We start from the raw sequence: 16394 nt of genomic DNA, 5'->3' as shown, positions 1-16394 counted from the left end.
AAATAAATAATGCTCAACTCCAATATGAATAGACTTACTACAACAACTCGGATTTATTTATATTTATATTCCAATAAATGTTTGATCAATAAATTCTCTTCACTTGCTATCATATAATTTGTTTCTATCGTGCGTAATATGCCTGTTGGAGACTCGCTCGTTCTGCATTCAATAACACTACTACGCCACTACTACTGATCACACTATTGATGATTAATGATGACTAAATATGTATAGGACGGGTTACTTGAAAACTTTGTTCGAAATCAGAAAAATAAATTGACACTACTAACGAGTTGACAAATTAGTTGAAAGAAACGCAGAGTGGAAGTAGACTCGTTTTTCCTGAACTACCAAAATTAGAATTCTCAAATCTCAAGACTGGCTGATGAATTTGCAATTGCATATTAGCAAGATTATTTGACACTTTATCAATCTATAAGGTTACGACAAATGGCCGAGTTACAAAATAAATTTTCAATTTTAGAAAACTAAAAATTGTTGAAAATATGCCATTGGTTACAGTTTTGGAAATGTAATTTTGTAACCGTCATGTCCGTCATGTCCGTCCGATCATTTTACGATAACTTTCGTTAAACTCGGCCTAGCGACTTTAAATTTGGTATACATGTAGTATGTGACAAATGAGGAGTTAAGTTTGAAGATGGGCGAAATCAATTAAGTGGTTGACCTGTGGTGGTCATCTGGGTGGGTGGAGTATTTCAAAATCCTCGTTGAAAGCTGTAAACTGGCATTGAGATTGCTAATGGTGTCTAATTGAAGAATATGAATTTAAATTGGGAAAATTTCCGACTGGAGGGACCCGATACCATACCGATTTTTGAAAATTATCCATCGAGCTGAAATTAGTGCAGAGATTGCTAATGGCCCCTGATGAAAGAATATGAATTGAAATTGGTACCATTTTTATGTGGAGGGACCTTTAAGGGGGTGACCCATATCGATTTTCAAAAATTGTATTAAAAAGATGAAATTAGACACTCGTAGAAGACTGAAATTTGGCACGACCCCGTGGGGGTAGACCAGATTGAAAAATATGAACTAAATATTAAGATTTTTTCCACAGAGATTTAACAAGGTGACCCACGCTGCTTTTTATATTGGTAGAATAAAAATAAAATTCGGTATCATGGGTAAGGGCACATCAGACTAAAGAATATGAATAATGTTCATATTCATCGAATATGAATATTTTTGTGGGCCCAGCCCAGAAGACTGAGACCCGTACTGGTTTTAAAATTGGTCAAGGAGCTGAAATTTTGCATGCTGGATTGTGGGAACATTTTTGCCGATTACGAATAGTAGTTGGTGCAGGTCGTCTGACTAAAGTTTAGAAGCTGACACTGACCCTGACTCGGGCTAAACAAACGCTGCACACTGGGATTTCAAATTTAATTTTCGAAATAGTACCCTCGAGATTTTGATCTTAAAAAATCAAGCTAAAAATTACGATGATTTCATCTTAACGAATTAAATCTCTATGTCTGCCCATTCAAAAGTTATTAAAGGTCAAAGTCGTTGGTACACACGACCATGGGACGTGTACCAACGATTTAAAAAATAATTATTTTATTTGTAACTCCACCATTTGTCGCAACCGTTAAAAGACACAAGAGTTACCTAGATACTAAATGTCAAGCAATCGTGGCATATTAGAGATCATATGTATCGTGTCGTGGCAACAGAAATATTTGCAAATTGAGTTATTTGACACTTTTGAGATTCAATAATACCAATAAGTACTACATAATTTATATTTGTGACAAGAATTGGTTTTGTGATCGCTGGCATATACTTTTGTAGTTTTTGTTTTAAACAGATGGGGTAAGAGATGGAGAAATAGAGTCTTCTTTGTCAAGAGTGAGAGCAAAACCAGCATTTCGAACAATTCGGTTGTGAAGTTTCTGCATCACCAAAACAGCAGTTGGGACGACTATAAATAAATGTATAATATTAGATTAGATTAATACAATTTTAGCCAAAGCCATACAAAGTAAAATTGTAAATTATAATTTCCTTACGAGGAGTCATTATTGCAACTGCAACAGGAAGAACAGTTGTGAGATCTGAAAATTTTATTTTCATAAGCCTTAATTTTGCCGTTTGCACCAAGATTCCTAAACTTTTTAGCTTGTTTCCGTGGAGGAAATGTATTAGGATTATGTAATCATTACATAATCCTAATACATTTCCTCCACGGAAACAAGCTAAAAAGTTTAGGAATCTTGCGTTTGCACCCAAGATTCCTAGACTTTTTAGTTTGTTTCCATGGAGTGAATGTATCAGAATTAGTTTATCAAGGTTTATGTTAATAAAAGTTAATCTCTTCTTTGCGTAAAAAAAATCAGAATTATGTAATGATAATTCTTACATTATTACATCATTACATAATTCTGATACATTCACTCCATGGAAACAAACTAAAAAGTCTAGGAATCTTGGTTTGCACCCATTTGTCTAAATTTTAAAAAACTACCTGCTTCAGGTTGGGGAAGAGAAAAGCGTAAGGCGAAAATCGATAATCCCGTGTTCTGTACACCTGTCTCAATTGCAATTGCAATCACATCCCCCCATTCACGACGTAATATGACAGCCAATCCTCCTCCTACGAGGTATCTGCGTGAAACAAAATATTTTGTTTCAGAATTTAAAAAACAGATTTCACCCGTATTAAGACAATAAGTTAAAAGGCTTAGTTTTATTACCCGAGCCAAGGAAGTAGCATTCCACAGAGAATAATCTAAAAGAAAAATGTGACTCATGTTTAACTGCATCATCATAAATCACTTAGAACAGCGAATGATATGAATCATTTGGAGAACAAAAGAATACCTCCCAAGTAAGTAGTTGCAACAAGAACAAATTGGTGTAGACTGCGAAAACGACAATAAATACTATGAGAAACAGGGCGAATGGTTTTAAAACCCGAACAAGGAATTTTGCCACTTTCGGCCACTTGAACTGAATGCCGACCCCAATAGCTAGAGGAATCACGAGGCAACCGGCAAATGTGGCAATTTTGGAGTAAGGGACGGTCAAATTCGCATCTTTAAAAATTGTAGATCCGAGAGTAAGCATCCACAGGGGCATCATTACTACAAAATCATAGATAACTTGCAGAAATATACGAGACGAGTTTGTAATATAAAATTAATTAACCACTCACTAAAGGCAGATAATGTAGATATAGTTGTCATTGTGATGGAAAGGTCCAAGTTTCCACCTAATGTCAACGTCCATATGTTTGATGCACCCCCACCAGGAGAACATCCCGTTATGAACAAGCCAAGTTGCAAAGCTGCTACCGAGATGAAAAGTTTAGCAATTCCAAAGGATAGCTAAGAGAAATTATTAATGCAATGTATTGATCACTCCTATTACAAATCTAGACTGTTTACAATTTTAAACCAATCTTACCAAGGGCATTACAATAAACTGACACATGAATCCAATCGCAGGTCCATATGGCTTTTGAATTGTCTCCTTCATTGTTCGCATGTCCAACGCTGCTCCCATATTGACGTAAATTACTGTCACAAGCGCGGCCACGCTGTAAGTGAAAGCCTTATCGAGAACTCTAGACTCTCGTACAACCGAGACCGGCATGCATTGGAATACTTTAGACGCATTTTTTGAAATCTGCGAGGTCGCACAGATTTCCGTATATCCGAGAAAATTTCCAGTGACATTGAAAGACACACGATCCAGTCCACTCCCGTCTTCAATGGGTACTGAATGGTCAAGCGGTATTTTCACCGGAGTTACGTATGCGATATAGGGATCACTGGCGTGAAACTCAAACTCCACGATGGGATCAAATCCTAGAAGCTTGGCTTGTCCTATTACTTCAGTCTTGTTGAATTTGAACTGTGTGCAACAACCAAGAAAGAAATAAATATATTTTACAAAAAGTGTGTCTTTTATTTATCTTTGAACTTACATCGACAACCTGACTGGCCCCCATTTTGACCTGGTTGACACGTTCCGGTTCAAAGGAGACACCCCAGGAGGACATGGACTCTGCTGCGACACCGATTACGCCAAATGACGCAAACAAGAGTGGACCCAGCATTCCTAGGTAGAGAATGAAGATGTGAAATGGCCAAAGGGGACACATTTTTCCAGTCAGCTTCTAAAATAAATAATTGTAAATTTAAGACGCATGCTCCAGTTTCTTTTTAATGTATCTTAATGGTCCTAAAACCAAGGTTGGCAACACTTACTTTAGAAAATATATGAAAAAATACAGACACATTAAATGAAAGAATAAAACTTACTTTTCGGTTATTATCCAAGTATTTACCAAAGACAAATCTCGAGATCTACTGGGTGCCAGATGAGTTTACTGATTTTGAAAATACTGATAACATATTTTAATTCGCAATATTTGGCATTGCAATTGGCCTAGAAATAAGTCTAAAAATTTATGAAAGTTTGAGGAAATCAGATGTGCACCACCATCTTCTTCTCCTGTGAATGTTGTACCGCCCGCCATCTACCATCTACCCTATGCTACCGTACAGCATCTACTTTTTTATCATCTACCTTTTTTTCATCATCTACCTTTCTAAAAATCTCAAATTCCCCAAAAATGTTAAAGTGCCCTAAATCTCCGGCATTTATAAATCCACCCCCACAATTTTTATGGGGCAACGTGAGATACATTTTGGGGCAACTTGAGATTTTATTTCATATTGGGGTATCGTTCGTTTTTTAGCGAGCGAAGCGAGCAGGTTAGGTTAGATCTACTAGGTACGGGAAAAGTGTGAAATGTTTAGTTAGCCAACCTAACTAGCTAGGCTAGTTACAACCTAGCTAGCTAGGATAGATACAACCTAGGTAGCTGTGCTAGCTAGGTAGCTGTGCTAGGTAGCTGTGCTAGCTAGCTAGGCTAGGTAGCTGTGCTAGCTAGATAGGCTAGGTAGCTGTGCTAGCTAGCTGTGCTAGCTAGCTAGGCTAGGTAGCTGTGCTAGTTAGCTAGGCTAGGTAGCTGTGCTAGCTAGATAGGCTAGGTAGCTGTGCTAGGTAGCTGTGCTAGTTAGCTAGGCTAGGTAGCTGTGCTAGCTAGATAGGCTAGATAGCTGTGCTAGCTAGCTGTGCTAGCTAGCTAGGCTAGGTAGCTGTGCTAGCTAGATAGGCTAGGTAGCTGTGCTAGCTAGATAGGCTAGGTAGCTGTGCTAGCTAGATAGGCTAGGTAGCTGTGCTAGGTAGCTGTGCTAGCTAGCTAGGCTAGGTAGCTGTGCTAGTTAGCTAGGCTAGGTAGCTGTGCTAGGTAGCTCTGCTAGCTAGCTAGCTAGGTTAGCTAGCTAAGCAGTTCACACTTTTCCGGTACCTAGTAAATCTAACCTAACCTGCTCGCTTCGCTCGCTAAAAAACGAACGATACCCCAATATGAAATAAAATCTCACGTTGCCCCAAAATGTATCTCAAGTTGCCCCATAAAAATTGTGGGGGTGGATTTATAAATACCGGAGATTTGGGGCACTTTAACATTTTTAGGGAATTTGGGATTTTTAGAAAGGTAGATGCTGAAAAAAAGGTAGATGATAAAAAAGTAGATGATATACGGTAGCATAGGGTAGATGGTAGATGGTGGGCGGTACAACATCTCCTGTGAACCACCGCGGTAAAAAGCACAAAGTCTCATATTCCGTCCGTGAATGGACTTATTTTAGTTTGCGTTTTTGAATTGGTTGGTCAGGGTCACTCCCGACTTTTTGCAAATATAATGCATGATATATAGACCTTTTTATTATATATTATAGTTTAAGAAATATAAATTCGGGTCGAATTTAACTATAACCGAATGATTCGACTATAATATGCACATGGATAACATGATGCCTTCTTGACAAATAGCCTGTTAAACTTATTATGATTACGTTATCATCATGATAAGCATACAACATCATTATTTATATTCGAAACAAATTTGGTGTATTCAACTAATCTCCGTTTTCGTATATAATAAATATTAATGTTGATCAATATCAAATTTTATTTGTTACAAAAAAGTGTTGCAAAATTATACGACATGCAAGAATGTAATCTCCTCGGAATAACAAGTAACCTCACTATTGTTTATATGTCCGTCGTTAATAGTCGTTATATATCGTTCGCATCATTAATAGGATTTTACATTTGCTGGTTGATTTCTACAATATCGAATGCACACAATGCATATCACGCAAAAGTTGCATTAGGACAATGCAGATGTGCCAGTGACATAGTTATCCCAGGTTTTACTTTGTCTGCTGTCTTTGGCACACATCCCAGCTGACGTCCACTTCCACTTTCCTTCATTCTTGTTATTGTTGTTCAGTATTCTAATTTTCTAGTTATTTATTCGTTCAACGCCTATTAAAGTATTTTGTTGCAACACATCTCGACAAATCTGTGTACTTCGGATCAGTTCGGGTTGTTGTATCGTATGCTACTCATTTTATGTCGAGCAATATTATAACTTCCATCTCATCATCTCGTCCATATTTCTCGGACATTAAATCATATCCAACTTCCGGGGACTCTCAAAGGCCCTAAAAGAAGTTGAGTTCTCAAAGGTTTGTGGTTTAGCTGTATAGTTTGTCTCCACAATACTTTAAGAAAAATATATATTCGTATGGTGTTTAATTTTGGGGTGGTTATTCTATAGTGAGTTCAATATTTCTTTTTATGTATTAACATCTGTGCATCTATTCTCTTGGTGTATAGGAGCTGTGCTGCCTGAAGTAGTGATAGTTCATAATTGAAGCTACACGCCCACCGATTTCCGATCAAGACCAGGAAGACAATCTATCAGTATAACTAAGATCTCGGTTTGCATATCATATTACACATTAAAGAATAATATGTAATAGAGAATTCTCAAGTGCAGGAACAGAGCAGTAATAATAGTGAATAGGAAGTAGGTACGTTGTTAATTGAGTACTAACGTTAATATTATCAGTAGCAAAGTAGTTGATATGAGTCATTGAAAAGTATTCATCATCATGGAACTCTCAAAGGAAAGGTTTGTCTTGGGGTAATAATGAATAGTAACTGATATCATGCACCCTAGCTGAGTTAATTGCATTATACATGTCCTGGTGTTATCGCAACCACACCAAGTATGACGTAATCTAGATTAATGCGTCAGGGATTAAGAAAACGGTTTTTACTCAGTCCAAGACATTCACTGTTGTATAGTAAGCCTGTTTCAGTGTCATCCTAATAATCATGGTATGAAACTATATTTGCTAGTTAATAAATGCTAAACAACTGCGGCTTTAATTCTCATATAATTATGATCTCATGCATAGCACACTTCTACAAATAAGAGCAGCTGCTTGAACCAGAAAGAAATATGAGAAATAATTTTCTTAATCACTTTGCAAAATAATTAATTTGTAAGTGTATATTTAAACTGGTAGGATTGATGTGTATGTAATGAATATGACAAGATAGAAAGGCAGTAAAGACAGGATGTAATAGGCTTTGGTATCTCAGGTATAATATTTAGGATATATAAACACACACAAGCACGAGTTGATAACTGTACAAAATAAATAATCATCCTGGCTGAGGGATACAACTTCGGCCACGGCGAACAGATTGATGAGGTATGGATTCTGTAGCGGATTAATTTGTTTCAGTAAAAAAAATTCCGTGTGGGACAGATGTTATTTGCAACAAATTGTTTAATCTTGTAGGACGACGACGACGGAGACGAAGGGGACGAGACGACCACTCTTGTTGTGTATGACAGGCTCGAAGAATATCACCGCCTACGGAAACGCTGTTCCCCCGACGGAATTGAGATGGCTAACGTTAACTCGGAAGATATCATAACCAGTGCGGACACTGCAGATCATCCAATCGAGTCTGGGTTCAATGATTATCCTGGTTCAGTCAACCGCTCGTATGATGAAGGGGACGAGGATGAAACTTTGTTGGAAAGGGAAGTGGATGGAAACGAAACACTCGTCGCCTGTCTTGCGCCGAAAGATCGGTAATCTTAGTAGATTTTTTGTAATTTCCATTAATTTCTGTCCATATTAATAATAGTGAGTACTTTTGTGATTTTCTTAAACAAATTATTTTATTCCTAGGTGGTGGGGAGTGTATGCCATATTTTATTTCTTAGGAATTACAACGTTACTCCCTTGGAATTTTTTTATCAATGCGGATAAGGTAGAATAATCAGATATTTGTTTTATTGATTCGAGCTACTATTATGTTTTATGTTTCATACAGTACTGGATGTACAAATTTCGCGATGTAAATGCAACAAGAAATGGAACTGATGTGTTTTCACCTGACTGGGATTCCTCTGAAGCTATAGTTCAGTTAGATTTACACCCCCTTCATGGGAAGACCCCTTTTCAAGCTAGTTTCACATCTTATCTAGCAATCGCATCCAATGTTCCATCTACAATTTGTTTTCTATTGAACGCCGTCATTTCGAGATGGTAATGTGAGATATTTTTTTATACAAATATATTACCTATGTAGTATGATTCATTAATTTGTAATTTTTTAATATTATGCTTTCAGGATCTCAGCAAATATGAGGTAAGAGTTAAATTTTGCATAGATAGAAAATTGAGCAAATATGACAGCTAAACTATATGTTCATGTTTTCGAATGCCATACTTACATGTGTACGCTGTCCTACCTTGCAGAATGGTCGTGAGGTACGAATGTTACTTTTTACAGTCTTTCTTTTCTTTAAAAGTCTTCCTCCTATGTCTTACTGTAATTGAAATGAGACTATTTAAATATTTTTCAGCTTGATCATCACTCTAGTAATATTTATTGCATCCACGGTGCTAGTTCAAATCAATACCGATTCATGTAAGTAGTAAATTTTCATATCTTTAACATGAGTTGTTTGTTATTTAATTAATGCTATCAATAACTTGTTTCATTATAATTGTACAGGGCAGCAGGGATTTTTTGCAACCACAATGATAAGCGTAATATTCATGAATTGTACGAGTATATTTAATAATGTAAACATATTTTCTTGGCAAACTTATGAACGTTCCCACACTTGTTATATTTTTATAGCCTTTTGTGCATTTTTTCAATGTGGATTGCTTCAAGGTAAGAAAAAAAAATCCGGATTCAAAACTAAATTACAATTTTCCGCTCTTCAGTTGAAAATGGCATTATCTGAATTTTTCTGTATACTTATTATTATCTGCCACAGTGGCGTTATTTTAGATTGCTCATAATGAAATTAATCTATGTAAATTGCACTTTATAGTTGTTGGACGATTTCCGCCAGAGTATACAACGGCGGTGATGTCAGGTAAAGAGGAATAAGCATTAAAAATGAATTTCCATAATAATCGTTCCTGACTTGATATGTATCGATTTACAGGTCAAGCCCTTGGCGGAATATTTGCTGCTTCAGCCAACCTCTTATCTATATTTTTTGCTGCAGGTAAGTTTTGTTTAATTAAACTCCAACTAATAAATACAAATTCATAATGCAATACTTGCTATTATTTTCAGATCAAGTGAAATCTGCCTTTATTTATTTTCTTCTGGGATCTGCATCTTTATTTTTTAGTGTTTGTGCATCGGTATATTTACCCCGAACTTTATTTTTTAAATTTTACACTGGAGGAAAATCTCATCAACCATATCGATTCATTGAAAATTATCCACCTCAAGCAAGAATCCGGCCTAATGAAACGAGAAAGGCGAAAGGCATGTGGATAGTGTTTAAGAAGGTATTCGCTTGTTATTATTTATCCTTGACAAAACCCATGATTTTGTCACAACAATGATGTCGTACCTCATCGTACCTCAATCTTAATCAAAATTAGGTGTGGATCCAGGCCATCTCAGCTATGATGGTGTTTGTTGTAACATTAGCTGCATTCCCCACGTTAATGGTCTTGGTGGTCTCTGAAGAAGTTCCTTCTGTTTGGAATGAAAAGTATTATGTTGCTCTTGTCTCCTTCCTCGTATTTTCATGTGGCGATTACATCGGAAGAATTTTGTCTGGGGCACTTCAACTGGTACTAATTGTTTCCTCCGTACCGTAATTTGTCAAAATATCATATCGAATTTATTAAAACATTTTATTTCATAGCCTGAAAAATCGTCATCGTGGACTTTGATATTCTCTATTCTGAGAATTGGATTTCTTCCCATGATTATGATGTGTCAGCTTCACCCAAGGACACTCCTTCCAGTCATTTTCAAGTCAGATATTGAATTTGGAATCATCAGTTTCCTTTTTGGATTTTCCAACGGATATTTAGCGAATGTTGTATTTATCAATGCACCTCAGTATGTTCATTCCACCTTCTTCTCTAGCACATATAGTCTAGTAAATTTGAACACTTGCTTAATAAGTGTATGTAATTCGTTTAGGATGACTAAATAATTTGTCTCTTGATTATGACTTTAAAGGTTGGTGTCTCGGGAAGATCAAGAGGAAGCTAATGGAGTTGTCACCACAGCTCTCGGCATAGGACTCTCAGTCGGCGTTAGTCTTAGCTATTTTCTTTTAAAGTTGTTGTAAATTGTGTGCAAATTGAGTTGTGGGTTCCTCATTACTGGAGATCTTGTATTCATTCCATGAGTTTAAGCCAACGTGGCTTCAAACTCTCTCAATAGAATCATATTGAACGATCTACATATTCATTTGTCTATCTAATCCTGTGTAGTTGTAGTGTATATACTGTTGTTGCCCTTATCCATTTTGATTTATATGGGCACATCAGGTGACGTGTATAATCTGTCGAGACTGTTTCATGTAACAAAATGTAATTTATTTTATTTAGTTTGACTTTGTATAGTGTTATTATTACTTTACATAAACCAGCTTCCATTTCTGGAAAATGAAACGGATGGTGATTTTTCAAGACCAAAAAAACTCATATTTTTCATGAAATTTTCATTTTAATGATTTTACCTCTAAAAAAGAATGTCTATTTATGATAGCAGAAACTGGTTAATAATATGCGATGTGATAGTGTGGGACTACAATCAAAGTCAAAGTTTTAACGTGATAAAGGTCGGGTATGTATCATGATAAAAAGAATAGAACTGAACAATCAGAATAAAAGATATATTAGCGCATATATATCATTAGTGGTTTATATTGTACCTTTTTTGAATGAAATTAGAATGAATCAAAAGATCTTCTTGATCGATACTCCTGCTATTGCTATTGCAGAGTGTGGTGTGTTACAATGTCACATACATACTTTTTTAAACTACATTCGTACCATCACTACCCGGAGTCATACATAATCTGTTCATTTCTTTGCCAGAAAAAGGGTTGAAACTTGCATATAGAATGGAAGCTCATTCATGTTTCATGATCACGAACAATACATAACGAGAGATGACATCGAGGGGCGAGAGAGAATGGACATTGACAAAATCCAACAGCAGATGAGCCTGCCAAATAATAATGTCTTCTCTTCTGTGGATTTTTGAGCCACCAGAACCTCCTCATCTTTTCAAATTGTGAAAGAACATAAAGGCATCACCCACAACGACACCAGGATGTACTTATGTCCTTCTCTCTTATTTTTTCTCCGCACCCTTGATGTGAGTGATGCAACTGCATATCTACCACCACTCGCCAACAGTTCATCAATATGAATCTCTCTCCGTCCGTTTGCTCTATTTGCTTCACTTCGTAGGGAACAAGGGGTGGATTTGGATGATGTGATGGCTGCTGCTTCGAGGAGTGCAAGCGAGTTGAGGGTTGTAAAGCTTTCGAAATTGTAAATTTGTTGTTGTTTCGTCCTTCTGTTATTATTGCAAGAATCATTATTGTCTTTTGTTCTTTTGTCGGCGTGGCACTTCACTCGCTCCGTAGTCTCGGCCAGCCAACATTCGAATAAAGTTCCAAAGGGCTGACAACGATTAGGTTAAAAGGGGGCTTTTAACTGGAACATATTTTCATGACGGCTCTCTCGTTCTCTCCACAGTTTTCTCCCATACATGTATGCTCCTAGCCTTGGTAAGTACAAGTGTAATGTATGTGTGGACATGCAGGGAGAAGTGGGTGTTGCTTGCTCGAGTCTTTCAGGACAGTGCAAGACATACAAAAATTCACATTTTTATTTTAGAATTGGACAAAGCAAGACGGACGCATAGTTTAGTTGATCCCTTGTTCTTGGTCCAGAGCGGTGAAGAAAAGAGAGAAAGATGTTGTTGATGGTGGTGTGGGTTCTTCTTGTTCTATTCTTCTGTGAACAGAATTCCACTTAAGCTAGTTACATGTGTTCCATTACATTAGATCCTAACATAAAGCTATTTTCACTATTATTACGCTCATGGCTTGTCATAAATGCCCATTCTCTTTCTTGGCACTCGATTTCTTCTTCGAAAAATATGACCTGCTTGTAGCAACATCATCATCATCATATGCAGTATGCTACATACAAGTCCTACATACACAGAGCTTCCGTGGCCACTTTCTCCTCTGACCAAATATTATATTACTATTTCTCTCTTGAATGTGTGGGATGGTCAGCTACAAATTTATCCACTTGCTCTGCTTGCTACCCCACAGTGTTTATGGCTCAAGATTCGTTGGAAATATCTTGGATGCTTTCTATCTATACTAAACCCTCCCAATAAGCTACACAATGAATACATATGTACATACATGTACTACTGCCTTGAGGAAGCAAAATATTTCTGGAATTTTAGTTGGTGATGAGGTCCTGATGGACAGGCTGGAAATGAATTTTGAAATTGTATTGAAGCACCTTCCCATCACGAATTCGTCACGACTGAATATTGAGAGGAAATAACGAAGAAATTGGGACTATTTATTATTCAAAAGTTTTACGACAGATGCAAATATTTATAATTACGACGAATAAAGACGAATTCCTTTAACGACATTTTTGTTTTAGAGACTACATATTTATGATTTTTTTTACAGAAAAAACTTTAATTTCCTGGGACCCCAAGGTATCATAATAGTTCAATTTATATACTGTTTCCGAACTAATATTACCAGAAGAGAGAACAACGTGCGTCTCATGTATCTATTTATTTGGGATGGAATGACAAAGTTTAACATGCTTAAACAGTGTACCATCATTCATGTTGGGTGTAATATTACAATCACCACTCTTCGCTTTCATGGTGTGACTGACGTTAATATAAATTGCAATCAGACGCTAAACCAGTGATGGATGGATTATGGGTTTTCGAACTCTCTTTCCCTTTACCGACGAGACACTTTTGTTACTCTGGGGTGACACTACATATTTATAACACATGCATAACCGACAGCAGCTACATACATTTACTGAGACAACTAAAGTGAACAATTAAAATAAACTGCATCATCCAACAAGCATAACAGACTCAGAGAAAAAAAATATATGCAGAAGAGGATTTGTTTTGAATCCAAGTAGTCAAATATTTTGTACGATTAGAAAGTTTTCACCTGTTCATTGATTTACCTTGCTTATCCTCAGTTGATACTAGGCCTAAAAGTCTTTAAATACTACGCATGGCATCAATTTTGGCTGCTTTGAATTGTCAGCGCTATAAATCGAGAATGGTATTAGATATTTCAAAATTTCCTTTTGACCAATGTGAAGAGACTGAGAAAGGTTGAGGAGAAAACCACCCGGTTATCATCGAGGGAGAGCATCATCAGAGTCAACAAAACTGGCTCAGCAGCAGCGCCCTGAACATGGCGTACAAATTGCATGGCGTGGACTCCCTGGTGGGATTTCCTCACTCTCTTTCTCTCTCTTTCCTCCGACTTTCCTAATTCGGGGGTGAACTGTTCACCATTCTCCAGCCACTCGTTCTCTCACTCGCACTTGCAGCTCTTCCGTTGCCTCTCTCTATTTCACCCAACCTCTCCTTCCTGATTTCATACATTCGGAATTTCAATTGCGAGAAAACAACCTGTCCTCAGGGTCTCCACTTGCTAAATTCTCAAACTAAAGCCTTGCGCCACTTACGCCTCCAAGTCTGGAGAGAAATCTTCACGGAAAGGGAAAGTATTCCAGAGAAAAGGGGTTGTCTCAAAGTGCCCCGCTTCCCCATCCTACACTTTACTCTGTCTACTTATTCTGCCTCGCTTGGTCAGATACACACCTTCACAAGGTCACTTTGTTTCGTCGCCTAAGATGGTCATACATGACCTAGTCGCAGACATTAACTTTGTACACTCTCGTTAAACTCTCGTTAAACTCTCGTTAAACTGTGCAACTCTTTTATCTCTACAACATTTGCATATAACGCAAGAGGTGTTGGAAGAAACCGGAGTTCAGACGACTGTCACATTTCATACCTACTCCATTCAAGTTTGACATTCTTTTGAATGTTTCTACGTACATATCCCAGGGCTGCATCGTAATATTGGAACAACACGAAACACGTGCACAAATACATGCATGTTGGCGTAGGCGGAAAAGCGGAAAATACATACACGTTTCAGGAAAAGAAAAAAATAGACTGGATAAAACGTTCATAAACAATTACGAAATTTTAACTCGTGTCTAAAAATACGCTACATTTGAGAAATCAAACAATGTGTAAATGTTGCAAAACAACAGCATGTTTAACATGTTGATGACTCCTCTGTGAATCTCCTCTCTGTCTTCTTGTGTAGAAAAGTAAAGGGTTTTATCCCTTCTGGCAGGGAAGGAAAGTGACGGAAGTGTTTAAGGAAAGTTTGAGATTTGTGCTAATGACTTGTGACACGTGAACAAAAATATTTAACGAAGGTCGAGTGGTTGAGGCAAAGTGAAGCCATACACATTTCCTCACCCCTCCGCGTGCAAGATCTACATATTTCCAGATTTAAATCTCGTCTCACCTCTCAATTACTCTGCGGTGCGGTGAGGCTGGTGGGTGAGAAGCAGGATATAAATATATAATATTCCTCCTTTGTTCATTTCTTTCTCAACTGCCAAAGCAATCGAGATTCGAGATTAATTAGAGAATTAGTGCGTCCTACCACAAAATGAGGGTCCCATTCTTCACGAGAGCTGGGAATGATGACAAGGATGGCTGTGTCGGAGGTGGGGGAGGTCGTCATAATAATCATTCTCATAACTCTACAAGTCAGCAGCAGCGTAATAGTCATCATCATCATTCCCACTTATCCTCGAAATGGACTCGAATTTTGATCGTGGGTCTATACGTGGGCTTATGTCAAATGGCAGCTGTCTTGTCACAAGGTAATTTTCCTCCGTTTTTAACATTTTTGTGTTTTCCTTGCAGCAGAACAAAAAGCTTATTCAAATTTCATCACGTACATCCAATATATTTAAACAATGTCACAATCCAAACGCCACAAGACATCTTAAGGAGCAGATACATACACACGGACGGAGGAAAGTGGCAGTGAGAATAAAAGAACAAATTCATTCCTGTCAAAAGAAGTGGTGTTCGTGGTGGTGGTGGTGGGGGCTTAATAATGTTCTTACAAATTGTTGTGAAAGGAGACAATGAATAGCCGAGTCAAACAAAAGTACAAGAAACAATTTATGTATGTACATACATATGTACGTATAATCTGTATTATGATTATGTACAAGTTGGTTCTCTGACACCACTCGCACACAATTTTAGTGCTGTAAAAACCACAAGTTTGTATTACCATAAAAAATGCACAAAGATAAGAATACAGGCAAGGAATCAACCAAGTGCATCGCATTATTATTGTAAACATGTGTCAACTCTGGAGAAAATGGTGTCATTGAATTTTAAGGGAGCACAAAGCAGAAAAGTCAAGAGTCACTCAGTCAGTCACTGGGTTGCCTCATCCATGTCATTGTCATCCACTCTGTTCGACATCATCAACTCTGGGGTGTCATTTCCTATAATATTAAGAAGTCGTAACATAACGTAACAAGCTTATCATCCAAGCCATGCAGCGTCTCAAGTACCAAAAACGGGAAGAATAAGAAAGGACGACCAGACTCCCTACCGTTTCACTTCATGAGAGAGGCCAAGTATTATATTGCACTACGGGGAGACTATAGTCGTCCTGGATGGGGAAGTAAGGAAGCAAGTCTCGCTTGAATTGTACTCAACTGCAATATGTAGTCGTAGTCGCCGTACAATGTAAAAGTTGGGCTTGAGCTTTGATCCACTTTTCAAATATTATCATCACGGATGAAGGAAGCATCTGCATAAACTCAGCCACTCAGCGTATAATATTATGTAGGACAAAGTCAAGTCGACTGGAGCAAGAAGCACCACCAGCACGATACCTCCTTTCTGGTAGCCAGTATTTTTCACCACTTGGTACTTATGGTGCATTTGTACACTCATTTTCACCCAACTTTCTCCGGGTTTTCTTGGTGCTTGGACAGTGAGGTATTGCGTTCCCTTCATTTTTCATCCCTTTCTCACCACTCGGGATGGAGGAGAAG

At 37.5% G+C, this 16394-nt stretch overlaps 3 protein-coding genes across 8 annotated transcripts in view; 2 read left to right on the top strand and 1 right to left on the bottom strand.

Annotated features, from left to right (window-relative positions):
• Positions 1 to 29: 29 nt before the first annotated feature.
• LOC110863252 (ileal sodium/bile acid cotransporter) lies at positions 30 to 4508 on the bottom strand. Of its 6 annotated transcripts, none has more exons than XR_004836325.1 (10): positions 4299 to 4508; positions 3962 to 4153; positions 3439 to 3888; positions 3188 to 3359; positions 2854 to 3116; positions 2727 to 2761; positions 2498 to 2637; positions 2043 to 2087; positions 1607 to 1954; positions 30 to 436 (listed from the first exon to the last, which is right to left on the bottom strand). XR_004836325.1 is itself a non-coding variant. In XM_035857099.1 (9 exons), exons 2-9 carry the CDS (start codon positions 4136 to 4138, stop codon positions 1833 to 1835), a joined length of 1404 nt encoding a protein of 467 aa, XP_035712992.1. In that variant the 5' UTR covers positions 4139 to 4153; positions 4299 to 4508; the 3' UTR covers positions 30 to 1832. The 6 variants fall into 6 exon arrangements, 1 of the variants encoding a protein (XP_035712992.1); XR_004836324.1 differs by having other exon boundaries at positions 1642 to 1954; XR_004836326.1 differs by having other exon boundaries at positions 30 to 426; positions 1642 to 1954.
• Positions 4509 to 6155: 1647 nt separating this feature from the next.
• On the top strand, positions 6156 to 11104 carry LOC110863048 (equilibrative nucleoside transporter 3). The gene is made up of 16 exons (XM_022112261.2): positions 6156 to 6581; positions 6733 to 7619; positions 7710 to 8008; positions 8109 to 8190; positions 8254 to 8468; positions 8554 to 8571; positions 8682 to 8693; positions 8789 to 8853; positions 8941 to 8991; positions 9070 to 9105; positions 9269 to 9313; positions 9386 to 9448; positions 9520 to 9740; positions 9837 to 10031; positions 10106 to 10305; positions 10429 to 11104. Exons 3-16 carry the CDS (start codon positions 7818 to 7820, stop codon positions 10538 to 10540), a joined length of 1506 nt encoding a protein of 501 aa, XP_021967953.1. The 5' UTR covers positions 6156 to 6581; positions 6733 to 7619; positions 7710 to 7817; the 3' UTR covers positions 10541 to 11104.
• Positions 11105 to 13812: 2708 nt separating this feature from the next.
• LOC110841632 (lachesin) overlaps positions 13813 to 16394 on the top strand; it is a 56530-nt gene continuing 53948 nt past the window's right edge. The window contains exon 1 of the mRNA XM_022087315.2: positions 13813 to 15194. Within this exon, the coding sequence (XP_021943007.2) occupies positions 14978 to 15194 (217 nt within the window). The 5' untranslated portion in view covers positions 13813 to 14977. The remainder of the gene's footprint in view (positions 15195 to 16394) is intronic.

The sequence above is a fragment of the Folsomia candida genome, unplaced genomic scaffold (genome assembly GCF_002217175.1).
Source record: "Folsomia candida strain VU population unplaced genomic scaffold, ASM221717v1 Fcan01_Sc001, whole genome shotgun sequence".
Lineage (NCBI taxonomy): Eukaryota > Metazoa > Arthropoda > Collembola > Entomobryomorpha > Isotomidae > Folsomia > Folsomia candida.
This window is presented reverse-complemented; position numbering and strand designations above follow the sequence as displayed.